A 25,198-nucleotide genomic window follows, 5' to 3' on the forward strand; every position below is an offset into this window, starting at 1 on the left:
TTCCCAAACCTGTGGCAGGACGGGTCACTGAGCCGCGTGGCATTTCTGCATGGAAAAAGCAAGAGGTGGGGTAAGAACCCCACTGCCAGGGTTGTTACCCCGGCTCTGGAGCTGCAAAGGACCTGGCAGGTCGTTCTCATTTCTCACAAGTGTGCGGGATGTTATCTATCTCCCACTACAGCCAGAGCGTCTACCAGGAGACCCCCAGGTCTGAGCTCTGCTCCTGGGACTGCCCTCGCGTCTGTGGGGAAGGACGCAAAACTGCCTCCTCACCCAGGCTCAGGAGATGCCCATTTTTCTCCCTCTGCCAAAGCAGCCTGTCAGGAGCAGTTCCCATCCAGAGATCCACGGTTACTTAATAACTGTGCCCTTATCTAATTAAATTCCGTGACTATTAACCCCCAAAAATGCTTCAACACAGGCAGATCGTACAAGTGCTAGTACTGATTTGTGATCAGGAGGCAGTGGCTGAGACAGAGGCTCGTGTACAAGCGTCTGGCCATCACCCACACAATAAACAGACACACAGGGGTTTCATGTGAAAAGAGAGGAAGTAAGAAAACAAAGCGCAGTATCAACCAAGCAAGGCAGCCTTCAGGTCTTACAGCAGCAAGGCGAGGGACTATACATGTAGCTATAGATTTTTTAATTGTGTGGAAGCTGGGAGTTGAGCAAATCTCTGCTGTGCCAGAGCTGGGAGAAAGGTAAGAATTGCAACACCCTCCCAGACCATCCCTGCCTCCACCCGCTCTGTGTCATCCCGTTAAATGCCAGCGGGAGGGTGCGGTGATCCCTCCACACAGCAGCGCCTGGGCGCTGCCAGTAACACACTGACAAAGGTGATGCACACCCCGCCCTTGGGGCACCCCCCCTACTTGTATTTACATGCTCTAAGGGCCATTCTTGCAAGTTTTTGCTCTTCCTTTTGGCCTGCGTACGTTGGGAACGGGGTGGGAGGACAAAGGGATGCAGCAGGCTCTGGGCAGGCTAATCCCCTCATCGGGACGCAGTTCAACACGCGTTTCAGCTTCTCTTCCTGAGTCAGGTTGCTCCTGGAAGGAGCTGGTGACGAGCCGGGCTGGTTTGGTGGCACAGCCAGTCTAGAGGTCCCAGCTTCCCCGGCCTTGCTCCGCGTTGCTCTCAGTGCTGTGTGGTATCGCAGCATCACAAGACTGCAGCTGACAGCCCTCTAGCGAAAAAGGTGACATTCTTGTCCTGGATCTTATACTGGTAGATCTGGACGTGATCCGGTTCTGCCGTCAGCTCCAAAGACACTCTCCTAATTATTTTAATCTGCAAAGGAAAAGGAAGAGGAACATCACCCCTCTGGCTGCTCCTATCACAGCATCCTCAGCCCCCACACCTCTTGCTGGCCTGCAGGGAAGGGGGATCACTGATAAAACCACCACCGTAGAGCTGCCTATAACCAGTTCCTTTGGTGGCAGCCCCTGTTGAGACACCACGCTGTAACCAGGCCCTCCCAGCCCCAAAGAGATCGCTACGAGCCAGCTGAGACCCACCAACAGGATAGTTTGGGGAAGCTTCCCAGGAACTAGATATTTTTCTTTGCCATCATCTCGGGGCGGGAGACAGCCTGCACTGTAGCTGCTGTATAAACCCTTCCCAGCTTTCAGGGGTGGGGGATTCCCCAGGACATCCCTGAATATCCCTGCAGAAGCAGAGTCACAGCCGTAAGAGCCCAGGTGCTCCAGCAGATCCCGGTGACCCCAGCAAGGCTGCCTGTTAGTCCTAAGCCGTGCTGCAGACCAGGCTAGTCCTGAGCCATCGGAGCAGGTCTCGCCTCCCCTTGGGCCTGCAGGCAGTGCTGTGTGTGACGTTAACATCTGCCGCCTCTCCGGGCTCTCCTGTGCGTTACCTGCCCATGAACATCCTTGCAGAAGCCGGTTGCCAGCCCTTCCACCCACAGGATCAGGTCGCTGTGATGACACAGGGAGTTCGCAACTAGTTCGTTTTCCTCGTCCTCCGAATCCTCGTTGCCGTGAACCAGCACCACGATGTTTCCCTGGAGCGAGAGCACCAGACAGCAATGAGCCCCTGGCTGATTCCTAACCCGCTCTGGGTACGGAAGCAGAGATAGCCACAGGAGCTTGCACAAATGCCCTGCTAACTGAGCTACTTAGACATCCCCCAGCATGGCAACTGGTTCTGACCTAAAGTCCACTGGGAAAATAAAGAGCGGATACATATGCACATCTCTGAAACAGCTTGCTGTATTTTTATTGTATATACACACACATATTCATAATATGCAGCCTAAAAATACATCAAGCCTTTGTTAAAAGGCAGCTGTCTAGTTAAACCAGTCTGTCAGGCCACACAAATGGCAACTCTCTGAATGAATTCTGAACAGCTAAATAAAGATGGGGCTGAAGAGCCACAGCCAGAGCTGTGATGCTCAAACCTTCATAGCTCCCCCAAGGAGCGCAGAGGTCCCCAACGCAACACCAGCTCTGTGTAAAACGCATCCCAAGAGTCTCCGTCTCAGCCCATGTAGGTCACCAGGAACTTAAAATAACAGGGAATTGCCAATCAATTAAAATGTACTTTAAAGCCTCAGAACATCTCAGACGGAAATAGAAACGTGTTAGCATGATTTATCATCTTTTTTTAGCTGCTTTGGAGGTAAATATTCTCAGCAAGCAGAACATCCCCAGTCAGCATTTACAGCACAAACACCCTGGCACCATACAAAGTGCAGAATAACAAAACCTGACGCCGTCTACTTTATTTCTCACTCAAGCAGAGAGCGACGTGGCCAGGGTGGGGGATGCTGCAATGTAAATAGCAAAGCATGGATGTGACGGTAACGATTTTTGGCTGCGATGCTCTCAGAAGTTAGCACATCGCTGGGGAGATCTTTGTAGAAGTGCTGCATCCTCACACGCCCTTAGAAACCAGCCGGTGCAACACACAGCAACACTGAAAATTGGTGGAAGCAGAGACTCACGGCCCCTCCAAGCGGACCTTCATCTCTGCCCCTGGCAAGACTCATCAGCCCCTCACTACCGTCATAACCCGTTTCTTTCCCTGCCCTCCCACATGCACACAAACATGGGTGTGCGCAGAGATCTCTGGGGAGCCGGGAGCTGTAAGAAACAGTATTTTACACTTCAGAGCCCTGCTCACACGTCAAGGACAGCCAGAGCCCCTCTCCAGGCAGCACCTCCTGGGAGACGAGTTACAAAGGACCCTACACAGGTACTCCAGGGACTGGCACCCACCCTGAGAGAGGCCCTAGAGCAATGATTTGAATTTCCTGGACAGCCAAAGCCTTCCAAAACCTCATCATGCACAGGTGGAAAAAGAAAAGAAAGCCAAGCTGTGTTCCAGAGGCTCTTTTGTGGACGTAGCGTACAGGACGCAGCACACGGAGGGAGCAGTACCTTCAGCTGGGAGCACACGGCGACTCTGCAGTAGTGGATGAAGTCCAGCACCGCCACCGGCGCGGCACCCAGGCTAAGCAGGACGCTGAGGTCGTCCACCAGCAGCACAGGGCCCTTCCAAGAGTCGCTGCCGGCAGGAGTCAGGGACGTCCGCACAAAGTCAAACAAGGCTTTCAGGTTGGAAGCACTCTCACTGGAAGAAAGAGGTCTTGAGGGGCTTGGCCCATGCACGCATTGTGCGTCCCCCTCTGACCCACTGACCCAACGCAGGGAACACCAGCCTGCAGCATCCCTGCTGTCCCCACTGCTGTGACAGTGACCCGGCCCTATGCTTCCCCACAGCCACTGCTCCTTTGCTTGCCTGTGTGCAGTGAAACCCTCGTGCCCTGCTCCAGGGACCACAGAATAATAGTTTGGATTGGAAGGGATGTTTAGAGGCCATCCAGTCCAACCCCCTGCCATGAGCAGGGACATCTCCCACTAGATCAGGTTGCTCAGAGCCCTGTCCAGCCTGGCCTTGAACACTGCCAGGGATAGGGCATGCACAGCTTCTCGGGACAACCTGGGCCAGGGTTTCATCACCCTCAGAGTAAAGAATTTCTTCCTTATATCCAGCCTAAATCTCCCCTCCTTTAGTTTAACACCATCACCCCTTGGCCTGTCACAACAGGCCTTGCTAAAGAGGTCACCCCCACCCTTCCCACAGCCCCCCTTTAAGCACTGGGAGGCTGCAATAAGGTCTCCCCGCAGCTTCTCCTCCCCAGGCTGCACAACCCCAGCTCTCCCAGCCCGGCCTCGCAGCAGAGGGGCTCCAGCCCCCGGAGCATTTCTGTGCCCCCTCTGGCCCCGCTCCAACAGCCCCATGTCCTTCCCGTGCTGAGGAGCCCCGAGCTGGAGGCGGCGCTGCAGGGGGGTCTCACAGAGCGGGGCAGAGGGGCAGGACCCCCTCCCTCGCCCTGCTGCCCGCGCTGCTGGGGATGCAGCCCAGGGCACGGCTGGCTCTCTGGGCTGTGAGCGCACATGGCCGGCTCGTGTCCAGCTTTTCACCCTCCAGCACCCCCAAGTCCTTCTCCGCAGGGCTGCTCCCCATCCCCCCATCCCCCAGCCTGTCCTGACACCAGGGGTTGCCCCGACCCGCGTGCAGGACCCCACAGTTGGCCTTGTTGAGCCTCACGCGGTCCACAGGTGCCCACTTCTCGAGCTTGCCATGCTCCATTGACACCCGTTCACCCAGACCCGAAGGGCTGCAGGGTTCCCCCTCACAGGGGTCTGCGGGGTTTCAGTGCCTGCCCTGGGTCTCCCCAGAGGCTCACCTAACCCAGCACGAGTCTGAAACAGCAGAGAGCCGAGAGCATACAGGAACAGGGCAAGGCCACAGCCGTCCATGCTGAGGCTGTGTGACCCAGAGGTGGTATCTTCCCATTTAACAGCCCTCAGTGGATTGTTTTTTTTCAATCAAATCATCAGGGACATGGAGAAAGTGAAGTGGGAATAAAAAGGAAAGCCAGCATAAATAAAAAATAAAAAGGAAAGCAGCACTCTTCTCTTGGATGAGAATAAAACTCAGAATAATAAAAAAAGGAACAAAACTGCTCGGATGGTTTTATTTGACACAAACATGTTGAGTTCCAAAATAAATTTTCTCTAGACCTATAACACGCTTGGCAATGAGGATGGGGACAGAAATCGCCCTGAAATGCTGGAGAACGGGGACAGAATCCCTCTCTGAGCGGCAGGGAGAGGCACATCGCTGTGCTTGTCCTGCCCTGCACGGTGCTGCCAATTCCCTCCCCTTGGGTGTCCAGCCGCCGAGCCCTTGGGCCCCGGAGGGGAGCCCAAAGGGAGCCCAGCCTCAGCTGTGGGCTTCACTGCCGCTCTCGGCGTCGGCCACAGTGGCAGGAGACGCCTGGGGGCAAACACTGTGTGTGGGGGGCCCTGCTGAGCCCCAGCAGAACCACCAACGGGTCAGTTTTACCTTATAAACTGGAGGGGACTGGGCTGTCCCGACTGCTCCTCCTCCTCTCCAAACAAGAGGTCAAGGCAGGACTTGAGGCCTTCCAAGAAGACAAGCTGTCCCCGTTCTTTGGCAGCTGTCAGACTGACTCCCTCGAGAGAGGAAAACATTAAGTTGCAGAGCAAACGGCTTTGGAGGAATGGTGCAAACAGAACAAAGCAGATCGACATCTGGTTTTTATCAAGTCTTATCTAAATGCGCTAATAAAGTCAACGCCGCAGCGACTCCCGCGCAGGGGGTGCAGCAGGCGGTTCTGTTACGCATGCTGGTGGGCGCATTCGTTCCCCTGTATTTTACCCAGAGGGAAAAAAAAAATCACTGTGGTTTGGGGCTCAAACGCCCCAGAATTGCTCCTGGGAAGACAGCAGCATCATTGCATGGGAGAAAAGCAGCTTCTTATCCGGAGGCAGGGAGAGGATGGGTACAGGCTTCTCCAGGCTGCCCCAAGGACCCTGCTGTGAGCAGTTTCTCCACCCGCCTCTCTTGGGTGGCAAAAGCCTTCGGTATTCGCTATCTCCAAATCATCGCTGTGGCAATAGCGTCTCCCCGGCACAACCCACGTACCTGAACGAGGCACGGCCTGGACCTGGAGAACACCGTGGGCTGGGCACCCCGACGCTTGCACAATGCCCAGGAGAGAGCAGCGTGGCCGGGGCTCCCATGGGAAGCAGCCTCAGCCCTGACTCCCCTTCGGAGAAGGAGGGACCGTGACAAACTGCCCAGGGCCATGACTCCCTCCCTGGAGACATTCACCCCCCGCCTGGACGCGGTCCTGTGCCCCTGCTCTGGGTGTGCCTGCTCAAGCAGGGGGTGGGACGGGGTGAGCTCCAGAGAGCCCTTCCAACCCCGCCACTCTGTGATTCTGACTCAAACTGAGGTTTCCAGCTCTCAGCCCTGCTTCACAACAAGGCCGACCTCAGGAGCCACATGCTGGGCATGTCCAGCCCCAATGGAGGAAGCCCTGGCAGAGTTGCATCAGACATGTAGAAGACCGCAGCTGGAGATCTAGTTCATGAATTCCTGTCTCATCCTCCTTTCTTTCATCAGCAAGGGTTACTTTTGCAAACCATTTTGTAGCTCCTCAGCTTCCTGGTAACTGCATAGTCCACTTTTCAGGAGAAAACCTGGTACCTGTTACTGACATGATTGTACAAATATCTCATGCACCATCTTCAAACCTCGGCCAAACTGCGCAGCTCCCGGCAGGAAGAAGCACAAATTTGCTCTGCTCTCCGGTGTGGGTTGCTTCCCACATTTCACAACAGGACTGTAATTTCTTAAAATGGAACCAGGGAGCATTAATGCCAAGATCCGCAGCGTCTCGGCCGCCTGGAAACAGGGCTGTTGTGCAACGCAGCAGGTAGGTGGACAGGATGGCGACATAGACAGTTTACAAAGAGTTCAGGAAGGTTTAGCTCAACACAGTATTGCTTGACAGGCAGAACTGGTGAGCCAGAGGCCTGGAACCAGAAACAAGGATCCTGAAAAGGCAGTTCCCGTATCCCCAGGAGAAGACATGCCATCGGGATGCTGAGAGATTTTGCACCCTCCGAAGAGGGTGGCTGAGCAGGACTGGTCAGGAACAGAGGCAAGTCCTAGGGCAGGAGCAGGAGCCCTTACCTTAAGCCGGGACTGGCTTTTGCCTGAAGGCTGGAAGAAGTACGCACCCGCAGCGCTGCTGCTTTTGACCAGGAACTTTTTAAGCATCACAGAAAATACAGATTTTTACTTATTTCCTAAGCAATGGTGCTGGGAGCTGCAGGACACTTGAGCACAGAGTCTGTTTGAGCCACCAGCAAGGGGAAGGCTCGTAGCAGCTCTTCCCCCAGGACCTCGAGCACTGAACAGCGCTGTGCTTGGCACTGCCCCAACACCTTTTGCAAAGACCTTGGAGGTTTTCCAAGCATTTCCCAGGCCTCACGACACCCCGAGAGCCACCGCGCTCTCTTTGCTCACACACGAGCGGGAGATGCAGCAAAGCTATGTGTCCACTTCTGCCTCCTGCCCTCTCTTTTCACCTGCTCAACCTTCCTGTTATTCTGACATAAAAATCTAAGTGCCAACATTTCACACACCCCTTCTCTTCCATGTATTTATCAAAAAAGATTGTAAAGCCACATCTTAAGCATCTGATCACTGAGCCAATCCCTACAAGGGCCCAGTGGCTTTGTGAGCATGGCATTTCCACACGAGGACCTCCAGAGAGAAGGTCTGGGTAGATAAAGAAGTCGTCCTCTCCGGGAAGATTAACCCTGAGCTCCTGCAAGCCTTATCAGTTGCCACACGTTCAGTGCTAATGAGAGGAAAGACAGATTTCCACTGCTTTTCCTCCCAGCTGAACTGTGAGGGGGAGAGCTCCATTCATCAGGGCTGCTGCCAGAAAAGGCTGTCTACGGCAATTAGAAAACAACGGATCAGAGGCAACATCCTCCATCGTGGCCAGGGGATACAAGCATCCTCGACTAGCAGAGGCTGCTCCGGGGAAAAGGCCATCTGACGCTCACCTACCTCAGATCCAGTTTTGAAGGGCAAGCTTGGGGCTGATTTATTTTTCCTGGTCTTCCACACATGCTTCTGGGAAGAAACTGGTCCCACCTGCCACGCAAACCGCAGGACGGAGAGCTTCGGTCAATGCACCAGCCAGTGCTTTTGGACATACCCCTTTTGTTTTCAAGCGCCCTCTCAATAAATGGCATTAACCAGCAAGTCTTGCAGCACACTCTTGCCTCATCTAATCCGCACTGTCTCTTGTCTTTTCCCCTTCTCCCAGGCAAGCCAGGAGCAGTAATTCCCATGAATGAGACTCGCTCTTGCTGCCATACCTCCCGCCGGCCCCGAGCCCAACAGAGGCTGATGTGGGCTGCAGGTGGAGGGATTCGGCTTTTGCAGGTGATATTTGCCATGCCAGAAAGCAGGGCAGGAATGGAGCGCTAAGGACAACTGAAAGCACACACCATGGAAAAATTTCTAGCCAAGGACAGAAGAACCTTTATGTGGCAGGCCAGGAGCGGGGAACAGCCAGCAAATACCTGACGTGCCCTAAAGCAGGGCTGGGTTGTGTGGCAGTCTCACAAACCTCCTCCCCTGGCAAATTTTTGGAGTCCACAGGACTCGGCACTTGCTGCAATGCTTTGCTACAGCACTGGCTAAATTCACTATTAAGGTCAATAATTCAGAAACTGATTTTAACTTTGCTTCAGCCATTTCTTCCCGCACAAACAAACTCTCAATACTTCAGATCAGCAAGAGAACAGTGTCCCCTCTTTAAAATGCCCAGCAGCTTAGTGCTGTTACACCAGGGCCTGCCTGGTGTACCGAGAGAAGGGCCACAGCGTAAGAAGGCGGCAGGCAGGGGTAGTGTACTCGTGGGTCAGAGCAGGAATTCAATCCCCTCTGTGCCATGACATACCTGGGTGCACCCAGCAAGCCCAGTCTCATTTTGCAGCTGGTGAAGCAGGTCCCAGAGAGACAGCGTTGGATGGAGACCTGGACTCACCCCGCTGCAGTCATCTGCCACAGCAAACCTCTGCTCATCTCCCAGCTAACAGCCCGCTTGCTGTAACCTCAGGAAGCAGCACAGGAAACACCAGGACAGCTCAGAGACGGTGGAAAAAGTGCTCCAAACAGCCAAGGGCACCTGCCTGACTGCCACAGACACCACACATGTCCCTGCTGCAGAGCCACAGTGCTGCAGAGCACCCAAACAGCCTGCATTACCAGCCCTGAAAGCTTTCATTATCTCACAGCACCGCGCTCCATTATCGCCAGGAGCACACAGACATTATCTCTGGCAATCTGTCATTTATTGACCAAGGCCAGAAATGCTTCTGAAACAGCAGCTCGGTGTGGCTAGGGCTGCGAGCTCCACAACGGAGCGCAATTGTTCTCATCTGTCCGTCCGGGATGCTGCCAGCTGGGCAGCGTGGCAGCCCGCCGGCCTGCCAGCAGTGATGTCCCTTCAAACCAGAACCGCCACTCGCCACCGGCCACTTCATCAGGGAAAGCTAAATATTTTCAGGAGAGAACTAGTAACAGGGCGTGCAAGGCACCCGTTGTTATCTCAAACAGCGCACACAGCCGTGGTACAAAGTGCGACGATCGGTCATCAGGCAGCCGGCCAAAGTCTCTTCGCTAGTACAACTACCTGGAGGGGAAAACAGAGGTGACCAGGTGATGTCCTGTGGTCTGTGATCTCAGCGCTGGGACAGGGGAGCAGGCAAGCAGGAGACCAAACGGGGACAAATACGTTTAGCCTTTAAAACAAACCAAACATTGTACAAATGAGGGTGGGAGCATCGATCTGGCAAGCTGCCCCCGTGCTATTAGTCTTGCTACAGCCTGGCACGTTGTCTACAAGGTCACGGCAAAAAATATTAACTGTCCCTTAAAATTAGGTGCGCATCCTCATGAAAAGAGCGGGATTTGCAGAAAAGGAAAAGCAGGAAGCCAGTATTGCAGAGCCAGCACAAGCACAAAAATCCAGGGAAGCTTTTTCCTGCCAGTGAAAGTACATCACTGCATTTAGCTAACACATAAGGAACTGGATCCGGACTGGTAAGACCTGGCAACACTGTGGGGAAGCAGCACGGCAGGTAAGCATTACTTCAACTATGTATAAATATTCAGTATAGCAGCCAATGTATGGTGATACAGGGACCACATCCACAAAACATCGCTGTAAAGACTTGTATAATACGACCCTTGCCCCAGGCCCCTTCCTCCCAGGCCTGGGACCACCCTGTTCCCAGCAGAAACAGGAGCATCACCAAGTTATGAAGCCCTCCCAGCTGCAGTCTTTCATAAGTGTGTAATCTGCTAGGAATGATTACCCACGTGAGATTTAAGCTGTGGACGGGATAATGTAATGCAGGTGGATGCCCATGGGCCAGATTCTTCCAAGCAGTTCCTGGAGGAACTACAGCCTGACCCCCTGCAACTCTCTGGCCCACCCAGAGAGCCAGGCAGCTGGTCTTGAGCTCGCCACCGAGGGAGAGGGGATGGGAAGGGAACGGCCGGTCATGCCGCGGAGCGTGCAGCTCACCTAACTGCAGCATGACGCAGCTCAGGCGCTGCCTGAAATCGGGGCTTGCTGCAGCCATGTAAGTGACATCCCAGCTGGTCTCCAGTACAGATCTACAGCAGCAAATTCTTAAGCAAGCCTAAGAGTGGAACTACCCTGTCAAAACCCACCTTTACTGAGCCTGATGTATTCACTGAGGCAAAGGAGGATTAAAGCAAAGAGAAGATCTTATGGAAACTCAGGCAGATGTAAATAAGTGATGTTACGGCCTCCGACTCCTCAGAGTTTTGGAAGAATTCATGACAACCGACCACACGGGCACCTGTGAAGTTATAACGTAAGACTGACTCAGACTTGAAACCAACGGGACAGGGACAGCTCATCGCTGCAGGCAAATGTAATCACTTCTCCAAACTCCCCTGGGCAAACTGTATTGGTTTTTTTTATCACCTCCCTTCATGTCAGTAACCTTTTTGTTGAAGCATCAGACAGCAAATCATTTGGATTTGCATTGCACGTGTGCTCCAGCTAATCCTCATGTTCTCTCCCTTCTCATTCCTCTCCCACAAGGGAGATGACAACAGCACCTATTAAAAGCAAACACACAAGCTGTGCACTGGGAAATTTCACCACATTAGGAAACACACCAACAAACACGATTCTGCTTTTAGAGCAGGCAAGGATCCACATGTAACAGCTGAATCTCCTACCTACACCGGTTGCTATGTCCTGTTTCCTGTCCCACTTAGCAAGTTCCCCCCAAGATTTCCTCCTCTCTGCAACACGAAGAACTATTCAGTGCTTGCAGAGGCTGGTTTGCTCAGCGGTGGGAATTTGCTCTGCAGGGGAATCGCATGTTGAGTATCTGACAGAGTTAAAGCTCCACGCGGAAATGCTTCGTTTGCTGGGTCCATTTTATTTTACTTAGGTCTGAGCTCTCAGACCATCAATCTCCTTTTAAAAGGTAAAAACTGAGTAGTAAATACAACCAGTTATTTAGCAAGCACTGAGACTCAACCCATGTTTACAGTGGGGAATACACAGTTAATGCAAAATCTGGTTCTTCAACACCTGAAAGTCTTTATAAGCAGCAGCACTGCTGGGATTTCCCGCAGAACCAGAGGAGGGAGGACCAACGCAAGCCCGCATCCCTTCGGCCCTGGAAGGTCACCGGGACTTCACAGCCAAGAGATGAAGCTTAAAGCCAGAGCTCAGACTGATTTGCTGACACTGGGCATGACCCTGCCAACTTTGCTTCTCCGTTTCCTCATTTCAGGGTACACATAATCCTCGCCTGACTCACCATGGGAAGGAAATCTGTGAGAACATACTCAGCACTTGTGGCTCCTCAGATGCCTTGAACTGATGGCTCGAACAGAGGCCAAAAGAGGTGTACAGCTGTCCTGAATCTACAGGTGGTTCGGCCCGAAGCACTTCATCACCATGTAACCACGGAGACAGAAGGCAGTCACCTCAGGACCTCCTGCGCTGAAGCGCCAGTGCATCCTGCAGGCGTACAGAGCCCCTCGGGACACAGGCACCGCAGGGCTTTTCTCCCCAGAGCACTAATGCAACTACACCTACCAGTCTGGGCCTGCCTGGGGAATGCTGATCTCCAGAAAACCTTTCAAAGCGCAACAAAAGCAAGCAGCCATTCAGCACTCTCCCCTCTCTGGGGCAGAGCCCGGTGGGGGCCTTGCAGTGAGCCCCGTAGCCAGGTTTTTGCCCTATATCACACCCCGTCTCCAGCGAGAACTGCTCTCCATCCCCTGCCGCAGGAGTACCAATCCTGACTGCCCCCATCAAGATCTGGAAACATTTGCTCACATGCGATTCCTGTTCACCGTTCTCATCCCTTTCCACCCAACAGAAACTACCCAGACCTGTAATTATTAACCGACGCCAAGAGACTTACCAGCTTCTGTGCTACGATGTTATAGTGACTGAAGGACTGGAGCAGGGCCACAAAGCAAACCTTACAGCCAGCTGGGTGAGGAGACAAAAAGACACGTTATCATTTCATTTTTGCAAGATGCCATTATCAAAGCACATAAATCACAGCAGCCAGGCTACAGATCTGTCTGGAAAGGTCTTGAAGTGAGCCAGGACGAGGCAGCCCCTCGCTTGCTCGTGGCTGGGCTTTCCATTTTCACCTTTCTATAGGATTTACACATTAGGGGAAATGTTAGTCAGTTTAAAAACAAAGGGAAAGAACAAGAAAAAGATGACATAAAAAAAAGTAGGAAGCCCCTTTTCTGTTTTGTGCCATCCTGCCCTGGGATCTCCTGGCACTGTTTGCTGGTACTACTGCAAGGAGGCCAACAGCTGACCGCGACACAAACTACTGAAAACACTGATGTGCCAAAAATCCCTATTTTGGCTCTTGTAGGGCAAGTGACCTTGACTGCAAAAAACACACAGAACAAGCAATCATGACAAAGACACCTCACTAAAACATGATTTTGGAAAAGCCGGCATGTGACAACCTGGCCTCATGGTTTGGGTACGAACAAAATCAGCATATTTGTTTCTCCCTGCTGGAGAGCAGGACGTGGATTCCAAGTGGAATAAGTCAGTGGCCCCAGCTGAGCCTTCACAGACCCCTCAGGAGCTCCCAAAGATTTTGAGCACCAAGTGGGTACCTGGACAACACAGGGTGCTACAGACACAGCGTACGCCAGCACCCAGGTCTCAGGGTGGAAACGAGAGGGTGGCAGCAAGCACACCTGCCTGAGCTGCAGTCACAATCCCAAAGGGCTTCCTAACCACAAGGGTGAGACTTTGCCCAGGCACACGGGCAGCTCCGCGCAGCAACTCCCAGGACAGGGCTGCAGGTCAGCACGTTAGCAGAGCCGTGGGGACTTGGGCAGACCCTAAGGCAGTGCCTCGGCAGGGCTGTTCCTCTGAACCATTCACACTGGCAATAACTCGCCCTCCATGGGCTTTCCTGCGGTTTGACTCTGTTCCATTACGTAAAACAAATTTTTAAAAACAAAGCAAAGCCATAGCTGAGGAAGTGGCGGTTATGGGGGGCGGGATGCGCTCAGCTCCACTACCGGCACAGCATGCTGAGCCAGGTTCCAAGTCTGATAGGTGCCAGATTTGCTGGGCTGGCTGCTTTGCCAGCAGGAAGCTGGAGGAGCCCGTGAGTCCAGCACTGGCTCTGCAGGGGCTGGTAGGTTACCCACAGGTGAAACTGTTAGCAGAAAAGCAATTAGGCAACTTGCCAGGCTCTTTGTTTGTTTCTTTACTCACTACCAGCTTATCTATTTGTTATTTGTTCCAGATATTTTTAATTACATTATAAAACACCTAGCTCGTGAAGGAATTACAGTGAACACCTCACTCTCAGATGTCCGTGTGATTTACAACCTTCACTGCACTAATGACGAAACAAGGTGCACAGATATTACGGGATGTACCCAAGGATATAGAGCAAGTGCCAAGAACAAGTCAGGGCTGGGATCCATAAATCCTGACCCCAAAGCTTTGCGCAAATCCAAGGATGCCTCACGCTCTGCAAAACCAGCCTCTGCTCACATAGAAATGCTTTAGGCTGAAGGAACCTCCAAGGAGCAGGCAAAGGCAAGCCCTCGCCTTGGAGAGTCCTGCTGCTGGCTTACCTCTGAGATAGAAGGAGAGGAAATGGTGCACCAGGAAGCTGCCATCTGTTCTGGTGTCTCGCAGCAGCGTGAATTTACCCTGAAAAAAAAAAAGAAGCAAAATAACTTAACAGAGGAAGATGAGGGTACAAACTGCTCCCGGTTCCATCTTGGTAGACAAGACGTCTGTTCAGGCTAGGGGGAACTGCAGGTATTAGAGAAAGGAGTGGACAAGCAGCGCTCCAGCCACCCGTCCGTTTACAGAGAGATGCCTGCGCTTCCTCTGGACACAGCCCACGGGGAGGCATCAGAAGATGCTGAGTTCACTGATTCCTGAAAGACGTGTCCGCCAGCTAAAAGCCCTTGTGCCAGACTGAGACCCCAGCTGGACCCTCACGCTCTGTGCCCACCGAGAGCCACCTCCTCACACAGAAACACGCAGCTGCTGCAGAGCAGCCCTGAGCTTTCCAGTGCCGGCACATCCAGAGCACACACATATCATAGAATCACAGAATGCCCTGAGCTGGAAATTAATTCTGTTCATCAGTGCATGCTTGTTATCAGTACTAGCCTCATCAAGGCGTTTGTTTCCATTAAAACCTTAGCCAAGATGTTTCTTTAATCAATACAGATCATAGAAGGGCTGCTTTTAATCACAAAGAACATATCAATGCTTTTTTTTTTGATCTATTAGGAGAAAAAACACCCTTTGCAGCACCAAGCAATCTACCTATAGGCAATTCACAAGCCACCTCTCAGAGTTAACTCCCTGACGCCTAAAACGTGTTCCAAAGCGGTGCTAATGGAACGGCAAACACTGGACATGTCTGCAGGGAATGCAAAGCAGAAGTCAGGGTACAAAAGCGCTGCTCTGCATCATCCAGAGAAAACTCTTTTGCACCCGAAAAAGTGGTTATGTCACTGTGGCCCCTACAATAACAGGAGGCACCGCCCCAGGGAGTGTCTCACCAAGATGCGTCCTGCATGGCTAAGCCTGGAGGAGTCTCTGGGTTCAAACAGCACCAGCTCAGAGATTCAGTGGTTTATTTTCTGCAGGACTCCATCCCCTTCAACTCCCCTCTTGCCTGCAACGGCCCCCTGCTTGAGCAGGCTGAATCACAGAATCACAGACTGGCGGGGGTTGGAAGGGACCCCTGGAGCTCACCCCGTCCCACCCCCTGCTGGAGCAGGCACCCCCAGAGCAGGGGCACAGGGCCGCGTCCAGGCGGGGGGTGAATGTCTCTAGGGAAGGGACCCCACAGCCTCTCTGGGCAGCCTGTGCCCCTGCTCTGGCACCCGCACAGGGAAGGGGTTTGTCCTCATGTTCGGGTGGAGCTTCCCGTGTTCCAGCTTGTGCCCGTGGCCCCTTGGCCTGGCGTTGGGCACCACTGAAAAGAGCCCGGCCCCATCCCCCTGACACCCACCCTTCAGATATTTATAGGCATTGAGGAGATCCCCCCTCAGCCTTCTCTTCCCCAGGCTGAACAAGCCCAGGTCTCTCAGCCTTTCCTCCCAAGGGAGATGCTCCAGCCCCTGATCCCCTTGGCAGCTCTGCGCTGGCCTTGCTCCAGCAGCTCCCTGCCCTTCTGGAACTGGGGGGCCCAGAACTGGCCGCAGCCCCCCAGGTGTGGCCTCACTGGGGCAGAGCAGAGGGGGAGGAGAACCTCCCTCGCCCTGCTGGCCACACGCCTTTCCATGCCCCCCAGGGCACCGCTGGCCCCCTTGGCCCCAAGGGCCCGGTGCTGGCTCAGGGTCACCTCGCTGCCCCCCAGCACCCCCAGGGCCTCTCAGCAGAGCCGCTCTCCAGCAGGTCCCCCCCAGCCTGTGCTGGTGCGGGGGGCTGTTCCTCCCCAGGGGCAGGACCCCGCACTGGCTCTGGTTGAACTCCACGAGGCTCCCCTGGGCCCAGCTCTCCAGCCTGCCCAGCCCTCGCTGGATGGCAGCACGGCCTGCCGGCGCATCGGCCGCTCCTCCCGCCTCGGTATCGCCAGCCAACTTGCTGCGGGGACGCTCTGTCCCTTCGTCCAGGGCATTGGTGAAGGTGTTGACCAGGGCTGGACCCAGCCCAGACCCCTGGGGAGCACCGCTAGTTACGGGCCTCCAGCCAGACCCTGCCCCGTTGATCACGACCCTCTGCGCTCTGAGGACGTCCCTAGAGCCCCCCGGGCCCCATCCCAGGGCTCTGGTTAGGGCAGGGGGAGGCCGGGGGAGCCCCAGACTCCTGATAGGGGTGTTCAGCCAGTTCTCAATCCACTTCACTGTCCACTCAATCTACCTCACTGTCCACCCATCTAACACACGCTTCCTTAGCTCTCTGTGAAGATGCTATGAGAACACCACCCCAAGCCTCCTCCCTCGCTTGCAGGCTCTCTCCTTTGCTCCCACATATGCTGCGCAGAACACGGCAGGATATTGTCATTCAGAGCATTCACTATTTCGCTTTTTCAAACCTTCCAGTTATCAACCCTTAAATCCCACCAACACTCACTTTGCTGTCACGTTGCAGCAACTTAGATAGCACTCAAAACTCTTCATTCCTGACACTTAGATGCCCAGCAGGCCAGGGGTGGAAGCGTCCAAACCGCACATCTCCAGAGGCAGCAGCTGAACCAAAGCACAGCTGGTGGAAGGAAGGAAGGCAATAGCTCCAGGAAGCTCCAGCATCCTGCTTGTGGCCACAGAACTGCCCCAAAGCCAATACCAACTCCAGAGCACAGGACACAAATACAGGAATCGGGGTTCTACCAGTTGTGTCGACACAAGGAGGAAAGGACGTAAAGCCAGCAGGAATCTGCGAGGCTTTCCAAGGTCTGCAAACCCCTATGGTCACGCCATCTTCACGCGGGTCCATGCACCTTTTGCATCCATCCCACAGATGGCATGTATCAAATTGTTTAGCAATTGGCTGGAAGAAACCAGGTCCCTGGAGGACCTGAGGGCGAGCGGCTTCCCCTTACTGCCAGGCAAGAGGAATTCTCCTGCCGAGGAGCAGGGGAGTCCTGGCCCCACCACCAGGACCTTGTTTTCCAGCATGCAGAAACCCCACAGGCCCCGATTTGCCACAGCAAATCACAGAACCATAGAATCATTATGCATGGTCTGATTCTCTTCCCCCTTCTGCGCATCCTTCTCAAGCCCAGAAAGACACTACTGGGTATGAAGCACTTCCAAAGGCAAGGCCTTCCTGTAGCACCTTCTCCATCTGCCTGCCCCATCTTCTCCCTCCACACTCTGCTTTCACACTCTTTCCACCTGCAGGCTACAAGGCAGAAGCTGCAGCTACTTGTTAGAAACTGCCAAAATCCCTTGGCAGGGCAGCAGCGGGTGTCACAACCACCCAGCGGTGACATGTCAGATACACCCACACGGGCGGCAGCTTCATCCACCTACCAGCCCTGCAGTGAAGGTGTCTGTCAGCACTTTGAAAATGGCACAAGCCAACCGTGGAGATGCAGAAATCGGGATGGCAGAGATGGGAAGAAGAGATTTGCAAAGGGCTGGTGCTTTTTAAGCACAGCGGGACACTGATTTCCAGCCAGGCTTGGCCAGATGTCTCGGCACGCCCCAAGGGGAAGAGCCCAGCTGCAGACTGCACGTCTCTGTGCAGCAATCGGTGACACTGAGCAGTGCAGAGAGGGACTTGCAAAAGAATATTCATCATTTACCACCGGGTTAGCCCACATCGCAGTGTATGAACTCAATCTTCCAACTGTGGCTTCAGGAGACACAGTTCGTTCTGTGGCCAGCCATATACTGGTGCTACGCTACCGCCAGACACCTCGACAAGAGGAATCTGGGGCGTGCGGTGGGAGGTTCAAGTCCCTGGCTGATGGGAGAGGAAGAGCCAACTCAAATCTGAGGCAATTCCTCAAGCAGAGGTGCCTTTGGTTCAGCTCTTCTGTCGGGTCCTGCCCGGGCTGCCAAGCCAAAACTCAGGACCTGCAGGCCAATTCCCCTTTTGATTTCTATTTCCTAATTTCCTATTTGCATCAAGGCGAGGCACCTGTCTCCAAAACAGGCTTGTGGATGACAGTATCCCCACTCGTCCCACAGCTCCACCATCAAACCCACCTTAGAGCACAGGCTCTGCTCTACCAATAGTCACACTCCACCAAGGGCTCCCCACTTCGCATTTTACCTGTCTTAGAAACCCAATGATCAACACACAGGAACCTGGGAATTTACACAGCCTCAGCTTATCATAGAATCATGGAATAATAGTTTGGGTTAGAAGGACCTTTCAAGGCCATCCAGTCCAACCCCCTGCAGCAAGCAGGGACACCTTCCACTAGAATACATTGCTCAGAGCTCCGACCAGCCTCACCTTGAACTTTTCTAGGGATGGGGCATCTCCCCGCTCCAACAGCCCCATGTCTGTCCCGTGCTGAGGAGCCCAGAGCTAGAGGCAGCGCTGCAGGGGGGTCTCCCCAGAGCGGGGAAGAGCACCCTCCCTCGCCCTGCTGCTGGGGATGCAGCCCAGGGCACGGTTGGCTTTCTGGGCTGTGAGAAAGGTAGCTTCAGTCTTTCCTCTACAGAGAGCAACACTGCTACCACCAAGCCTTAGCAACAAACTCCACCAGGTTTGCTTCCAGCCTTGAGGGCCTGACCTCTCTCCAGCAGCGCTGTCCCAGCTTTTCTTCCCCATCAGAACAGCTCTGCCTTGCTCTGGGCGAGCTGACAAGGAATTACCTCACTGGCATTTTCCAGCCCAGGTAGAAAGCTGCCCTACTCACCCTGTAAGCTCTGCAAGGACAGAAAGAGGGGAAACTGAGACCTACAAAAAATAAATGATCACCTCAAACACACTTTTATTATCTAAGCTAGTATCTATCAGGAAAAACATGAGCACTGTGTAACTTGCATGTATTTTATTAACTTTTTATCTGAAGTGCTTCACGACTTTTATACAGGGCGAGGGAGTATAGTTACAGTGTGATTACATTAGCATAAAAAATGAACTGAATTAATTTACTGGCCTAAAGGAAAAGAAATCACAGAATCATGGAATCATTAAGGTTGGAAAAGACCTCGAGGTCCAACTCAACACCCCCAGGCCTCCTAAACCACGGCCCCAAGTGCCACATCTGCACAGTGTTTGAACCCCCCCAGGGACGGTGACTCCCCCACCTCTCTGGGCAGCCTGTGCCAACCCCTGACCCCTCTGGCAGGGAAGACATTTCCCTCACACCCAACCTAAACCTCCCCTGGCGCAGCCTGAGGCTGTTCCCTCTCGTCCTGTCCCTGGTGACTTGGGAGCAGAGACCAGCCCCCCCCTCACTCCAGCCCCTCTCAGGCAGCTGCAGAGAGCGAGAAGGGCTCCCCTCAGCCCCCTCTTCTCCAGGCTAAACCCCCCCAGCTCCCCCAGCCGCCCCCCAGCACACTTGTGCTCCAGACCCTGCCCCAGCCCCGCTGCCCTTCTCTGGACACGCTCCAGCCCCTCAAGGCCCTTCTTGTCCCGAGGGGCCCAAACCTGAGCCCAGCATTCGAGGTGGGGCCTCACCGGTGCCGAACACAGGGGCACGCAACCTCCACAACACACCGCAGGGGACCACCGGCACCGGGTTTTACCCCCGGTTTTGCCGTTATTCACCCACCGGGGACCAAGGGCTGCAGGGCAGGTACTGGGGGAAGCGAAGGGCCATTCACCCACCCCGGGGGGAAGCGTGGGAAGGCCGCCGCCATGCCCCCCCCCGCCACCGCCCCGGGCCCCGCCCCTCCCAGCATGCACCGCGCGGCTTCCGGCGGACAGCGCGCACCGCACTACAACTTCCAGCGCGCCCGAATGGCGACCCCACTCCTTCCAGTGCTGCCTCCCTCCAGCCCCCGCCCCCCCGCCCTCTCACCGTCTCCGGTCGTTGCGGGGATGCGTCCAGCAACTCGTTCAGCTCCGCGAACATGGCGGGCGGCGTTCTCGGATCTGACCCGGAAGCATTCGTGATGGCGCGTGCGGAGGGCCCCTCCTCGTGCGCATGCGCCGGGCAGAGTAGGAGGGCGCCGTCTGCTGGAGGGGCGGGACGCTCGCCTAACCCCGCCCTGTACCCCGCTCCTATCATGGGCCTGGGGCTCCCCGGCCTCCCCCTGCCCTAACCAGAGCCCTGGGATGGGGCCCGGGGGGCTCTAGGGGCGTCCTCAGAGCGCAGAGGGTCGTGATCAACGGGGCAGGGTCTGGCTGGAGGCCCGTAACTAGCGGTGCTCCCCAGGGGTCTGGGCTGGGTCCAGCCCTGGTCAACACCTTCACCAATGCCCTGGACGAAGGGACAGAGCGTCCCCGCAGCAAGTTGGCTGGCGATACCGAGGCGGGAGGAGCGGCCGATGCGCCGGCAGGCCGTGCTGCCATCCAGCGAGCGCTGGGCAGGCTGGAGAGCTGGGCCCAGGAGAGCCTCGTGGAGTTCAACCAGAGCCAGTGCGGGGTCCTGCCCCTGGGGAGGAACAGCCCCCCGCACCAGCACAGGCTGGGGGGGACCTGCTGGAGAGCGGCTCTGCTGAGAGGGTCCTGGGGGTGCTGGGGGGCAGCGAGGTGACCCTGAGCCAGCACCGGGCCCTTGGGGCCAAGGGGGCCAGCGGTGCCCTGGGGGGCATGGAAAGGCCTGTGGCCAGCAGGGCGAGGGGGGTTCTCCTCCCCCTCTGCTCTGCCCCAGTGAGGCCACACCTGGGGGGCTGCGGCCAGGTCTGGGCCCCCCAGTTCCAGAAGGGCAGGGAGCTGCTGGAGCAAGGCCAGCGCAGAGCTGCCAAGGTGATCAGGGGCTGGAGCATCTCCCTTGGGAGGAAAGGCTGAGAGACCTGGGCTTGTTCAGCCTGGGGAAGAGAAGGCTGAGGGGGGATCTCCTCAATGCCTATAAATATCTGAAGGGTGGGTGTCAGGGGGATGGGGCTGGGCTCTTTTCAGCGGTGCCCAACGCCAGGCCAAGGGGCCACGGGCACAAGCTGGAACACGGGAAGTTCCACCTGAACGTGAGGAGAAACCCCTTTGCTGTGCGGGTGCCAGAGCAGGGGCACAGGCTGCCCAGAGAGGCTGTGGGGTCCCTTCCCTGGAGACATTCACCCCCCGCCTGGATGCGGCCCTGTGCCCCTGCTCTGGGGGTGCCTGCTCCAGCAGGGGGTGGGACGGGGTGAGCTCCAGAGGGCCCTGCCAACCCCTGCCGTTCTGTGGTTCTGTGATAACATCTCCATAAAATTGTCCCCAAGATGAAGAGCACCGCCTGAGGACGATGACCCCAGAGTAAGAAGGATCTCGCCAGGATGAAGAACACATCCCCAGGGTTAATGTCTCCAGGGTGAGGAGCACATCCCTGGGGTGATGAGCATGTCTCCAAGATGACAACCCAGCCTACAAAGGCATGTGTTGTCCTGCATTCCAGGTTGAGATGCCAGCTCTCCCTTCCACAGTGATGCCACGAGACTTGCCCAGAGCCCTAGGTCACCTCATTCAGAGCTGTGAATTAAAACTCCCCCTTGTCCAGAAGGAGACCAGTGACAAGTGGTGTCCCCCAGGGGTCCTTACTGGGACCGGTGCTGTTTATTGTTATCATCCATGACTTAGACAGCGGGACCGTGTCTACCCTCAGCAAGTTTGCAGATGACACCAAGCTGAGCGGGGCAGGTGACCTGCCAGAAGGACGGGATATCATCCAGAGAGACCTGGACATGCGGGAGAGGGGGCCTGGGAGAGCCTCCTGAGGTTCAGCAAGGCCAAGGGCAAGGTCCTGCCCCTGGGTCGGGGCAGCCCCCGGTACCAACACAGGCTGGGGGATGGGGGGATGGGGAGCAGCCCTGCGGAGAAGGACTTGGGGCGTGCTGGGGGGTGAAAAGCTGGACACGAGCCGGCCATGTGCGCTCACAGCCCAGAGAGCCAGCCATGCCCTGGGCTGCATCCCCAGCAGCGCAGGCAGCAGGGCGAGGGAGGGGGTCCTGCCCCTCTGCCCCGCTCTGTGAGACCCCCCTGCAGCGCCGCCTCCAGCTCGGGGCTCCTCAGCACGGGACAGACACGGGGCTGTTGGAGCGGGGCCAGAGGGGGCACAGAAATGCTCCGGGGGCTGGAGCCCCTCTGCTGCGAGGCCGGGCTGGGAGAGCTGGGGTTGTGCAGCCTGGGGGAGAGAAGCTGCGGGGAGACCTTGTTGCGGCCTCCCAGTGCTTAAAGGGGGGCTGTGGGAAGGGTGGGGGCGACCTCTTTAGCAAGGCCTGTTGTGACAGGCCAAGGGGTGATGGTGTTAAACTAAAGGAGGGGAGATTTAGGCTGGATATAAGGAAGAAATTCTTTACTCTGAGGGTGGTGAGGCGCTGGCCCAGGTTGCCCAGAGAGGTGGGAGATGCCCCATCCCGGGAAACACCCAAGGTCAGGCTGGCCGGGGCTCTGAGCACCTGATCTAGTGGGAGATGTCCCTGCTCATGGCAGGGGGTTGGACTGGATGGCCTTGGAAGGTCCCTTCCAACCCAAACCGTTCTATGATTCTACAAATATGCCACAGGACAGTGGGACATTTGGGAGGGGGTCTATTATTACCTTAATATTTCCCAATACACTATTAGCACATGTAAGTGCTGCTGAGCATTCATTTAGTACTCCCAAAGAACAAGCCACAGCAGTTCCCAGCTAGCAGCTGGGTAGTAACAGCAAATTTACAGCCTGTAACCACAAAAATCCACATCATTTAGTATTATTTTTGCTTATGTGCCTGAATTTGCATTTTTTGCCGCACTGAATTCAACTTTCCGTTTCATTGCTCCATCTAAGCTTTTGTAACCTTTGATTTTCATAGTGTAGAACGAGGATTGCCCCGCTGAGCAGAGACGTGCTGGACCCCTGGATGTGCCAAGGGGCCTGGAGAGAAGGCGCACCAGCCTTTCACTGTCTCATCCGCTGTGAGCATTAGGGGGCATCAAACGATGCTAATACATGGCAAGCGCCGAGCAAGAGAGAGGAGGCACGTGCGTAGGTTAGCGTGAGCCTCCTCAGAACCACAAATTATCACTACTGAAGGTTTCTGTTTGTTTAGGAGTGTGAATCAGTAGGAGAAGGGGACAAGTCCGTGGAAGAGAGACCTCCTGAGGGCCACACCCTGCTCGGGAAGTCCCTGAGCTGGGAATTACTGGGGCCTGGGAGAAGAGCTGTGGGAACACGTGCAGTGCTTGCCTTGGCCCCGGTCTTCCCTGGCCTTCTGGTGAGGACAACTTGTAGAAAACATGGTGGGCTGTATGGATATTGGGTTGAGCCATTGCAGCTGTTCTTTGCTCTTCATTTCCTACGTTGATACGTGTATCATCTGTAAAACTTATCATCCCGTTCTCCGTCCCTTCTTCAGAGTATGCTGCGTGAGCCAGGTCCCAGCACAGACCCTGAGGTACCCTGTCTGTAATCTCTCTTGGTTGCAGAAACCGATCATTTGTGTCAGCCCTTTGCTTCCTGTCTTTTAACCACTTATTTAGCTGTGAAAGGACTTCCTCTCTTACCCTTTGATGGCTTGATTTCTGTAAAAGCTTTAGCTGAAAGCTTCTTTAAAAGTCCGAATCACTTTGCTTTTGTTTTCCTACCCTTTCACAGAGCTGGGAACCTGGGTCTGGTCTCAGGGAGTCCGGTAACCAGCTCAGTCCCTGCTCTGTGGTGCAGCCAGAGCCTTAATTCCTTCACTGACCTTTGAAATAGTCTGGCTCTGGCTCCTGGCCTCCTAGTTCACGTGGTTTGCCTGCAGAGCCCCATTCTGCGATGCAGACGACAGCAAAGGGAGTTCACAGGCGGAGATGAACCTGGAGGTGTTCCTACCTGGGAGCCCTCTGTACGGCTGCATTCGTATGCTAGCGAATATGCCGTTTTCAGCCCACCTTTTGTCTGCACTGCCGCATTTCTCTCTGTGGCACTTTCCTTCCAGCTCGTTCATGAGCCACAGAGCCCTAAATGCCTTGTAAATGAAATGTAAAATCCTCTCTTTTTCTCCTTGCAGTGGGAAGGGGACCAAAACCGCGGGCAAAATACAGCTGCATCTCTCAAAACACCTCTTGTCCTTCTTAATATATTCTTTCTCACATTTCATGACTTGTTGCTGTGCAAAGGCAGCGAGAATTTTGCTGTTGAAACTGTTGCCCCTTCCCTCCCATCTGCTTCGTGCTTATTTGTGGTATTTACAATGCAGCAAACCTTGTGAGTGTTGCATAGTGGAGCCATATGGCATCCATAGGTAACAATGCTGCTTACAATTAAGCTCCTCTGCGATGTCAGACCGGTGGGTAAAAAGCAATTCGTGACCAAGAGTAGGAAAAAAAACCCCAAAACAACTGAACAAATCAAAGCAATTAATCTTGCAGCGTTAATTCCCAAGAGCGTGGCAGGGAAGGTTAACTAAAAGCACCGGGCTTCTTGGTGTGAGCGCTTGGAAAACGATTTTTAGGGTTAACATGCTTTGATTTACCTCCTTTGATTACCCGTTCCTGGCGACAGAGGAGCCTGCGTTACTGCTGAGCTATCCGGGATACTCCCGTCCCTTTGGATTTTAACGCACAAATCAAATTACACCACAGCAAAAGGAGCGTACCAAAGTGGGAGGGTTTTCTCGTCTTCAAATAACTCCGTTGTTGCTGATAGAATGCTAAATGCTTCAGCAATGCTTTCAGTCATAAAAGATCATTAGTGCTTTGAGGCCAGAGGAGGTTAATAAGAGAGCAGATGTTGGGCTGAGTCAATGGCCGGGTAAGAAAAGAAATGGGCAAGTTGTCCCTTTAACTCAGCTTGTGCTCGGGGGATAAATTCAGCCCGCTCAATGCTCCGGCCCTGACATGGCAAAAAGCAGCTGGAAGGAATAATGGGTGAGCTGAACCAGGTGCCGAATTTCTCTCAAGAAATGCAAGCGCCAGACTTTGAAAAGAATTTCTAAGCCAGCGGGTCCCTCCCTGCGACAGCCAGTGGAGAAAGGGAGCCCGGAGCCCGGCGCGAGAGGCAGGGCTGTTCTGCGGAGGCGGCTGCTGCCTGCTCCTGCCATTGTCACTGTTCCTCAAACACGTCCCTCCGCTCACCCGGCCGTAACCTGGGTCCTCGCCCCTCTGCCGCTAACAGCACCTCTTTTCTATAGCGAAACTAGGGGAAAACTGCTTTTTTTTTTTGTCACGCTAGCCATGCGGACACCTGACTTATTTTTTCCCAGCTTGTCTAGGCTTTGCGAATGAGCAGCAA

General features: G+C 54.7%; 2 protein-coding genes across 3 annotated transcripts in view; one reads left to right on the forward strand and one right to left on the reverse strand.

Annotated features, from left to right (window-relative positions):
* DHX30 (DExH-box helicase 30) overlaps window positions 1-25,198 on the forward strand; it is a 215,867-nt gene that overhangs the window by 2,281 nt on the left and 188,388 nt on the right. The gene's annotated exons all lie outside the window — the stretch shown is intronic.
* Window positions 425-20,020, reverse strand: ELP6 (elongator acetyltransferase complex subunit 6). Of its 2 annotated transcripts, none has more exons than XM_075082077.1 (7): window positions 19,884-20,020; window positions 14,062-14,140; window positions 12,354-12,424; window positions 5,380-5,510; window positions 3,405-3,597; window positions 1,877-2,023; window positions 425-1,293 (listed from the first exon to the last, which is right to left on the reverse strand). In XM_075082077.1, the coding sequence occupies exons 1-7, from the start codon at window positions 19,935-19,937 to the stop codon at window positions 1,165-1,167; spliced, it is 804 nt and encodes a 267-aa protein (XP_074938178.1). In that variant the 5' UTR covers window positions 19,938-20,020; the 3' UTR covers window positions 425-1,164. The 2 variants fall into 2 exon arrangements, with proteins under 2 accessions (XP_074938178.1, XP_074938177.1); XM_075082076.1 differs by lacking the exon at window positions 19,884-20,020 and adding an exon at window positions 19,635-19,748.

Source organism: Phalacrocorax aristotelis, chromosome 2 (genome assembly GCF_949628215.1).
Source record: "Phalacrocorax aristotelis chromosome 2, bGulAri2.1, whole genome shotgun sequence".
Lineage (NCBI taxonomy): Eukaryota > Metazoa > Chordata > Aves > Suliformes > Phalacrocoracidae > Phalacrocorax > Phalacrocorax aristotelis.

Bases quoted from the DNA above. Each gene is read 5' to 3' on its own strand.
- ELP6 (XM_075082077.1), bottom strand. From the start codon at position 19,937: ATGTTCGCGGAGCTGAACGAGTTGCTGGACGCATCCCCGCAACGACCG. The intron at 12,425-14,061 runs GTAAGCCAGCAG...CTCCTCACCCAG, and splicing joins CCTCTCCTTCTATCTCAGAG to CTGGCTGTAAGGTTTGCTTT. The intron at 5,511-12,353 runs GTAAGTCTCTTG...TCCTCTCTCGAG, and splicing joins ACATCGTAGCACAGAAGCTG to GGAGTCAGTCTGACAGCTGC.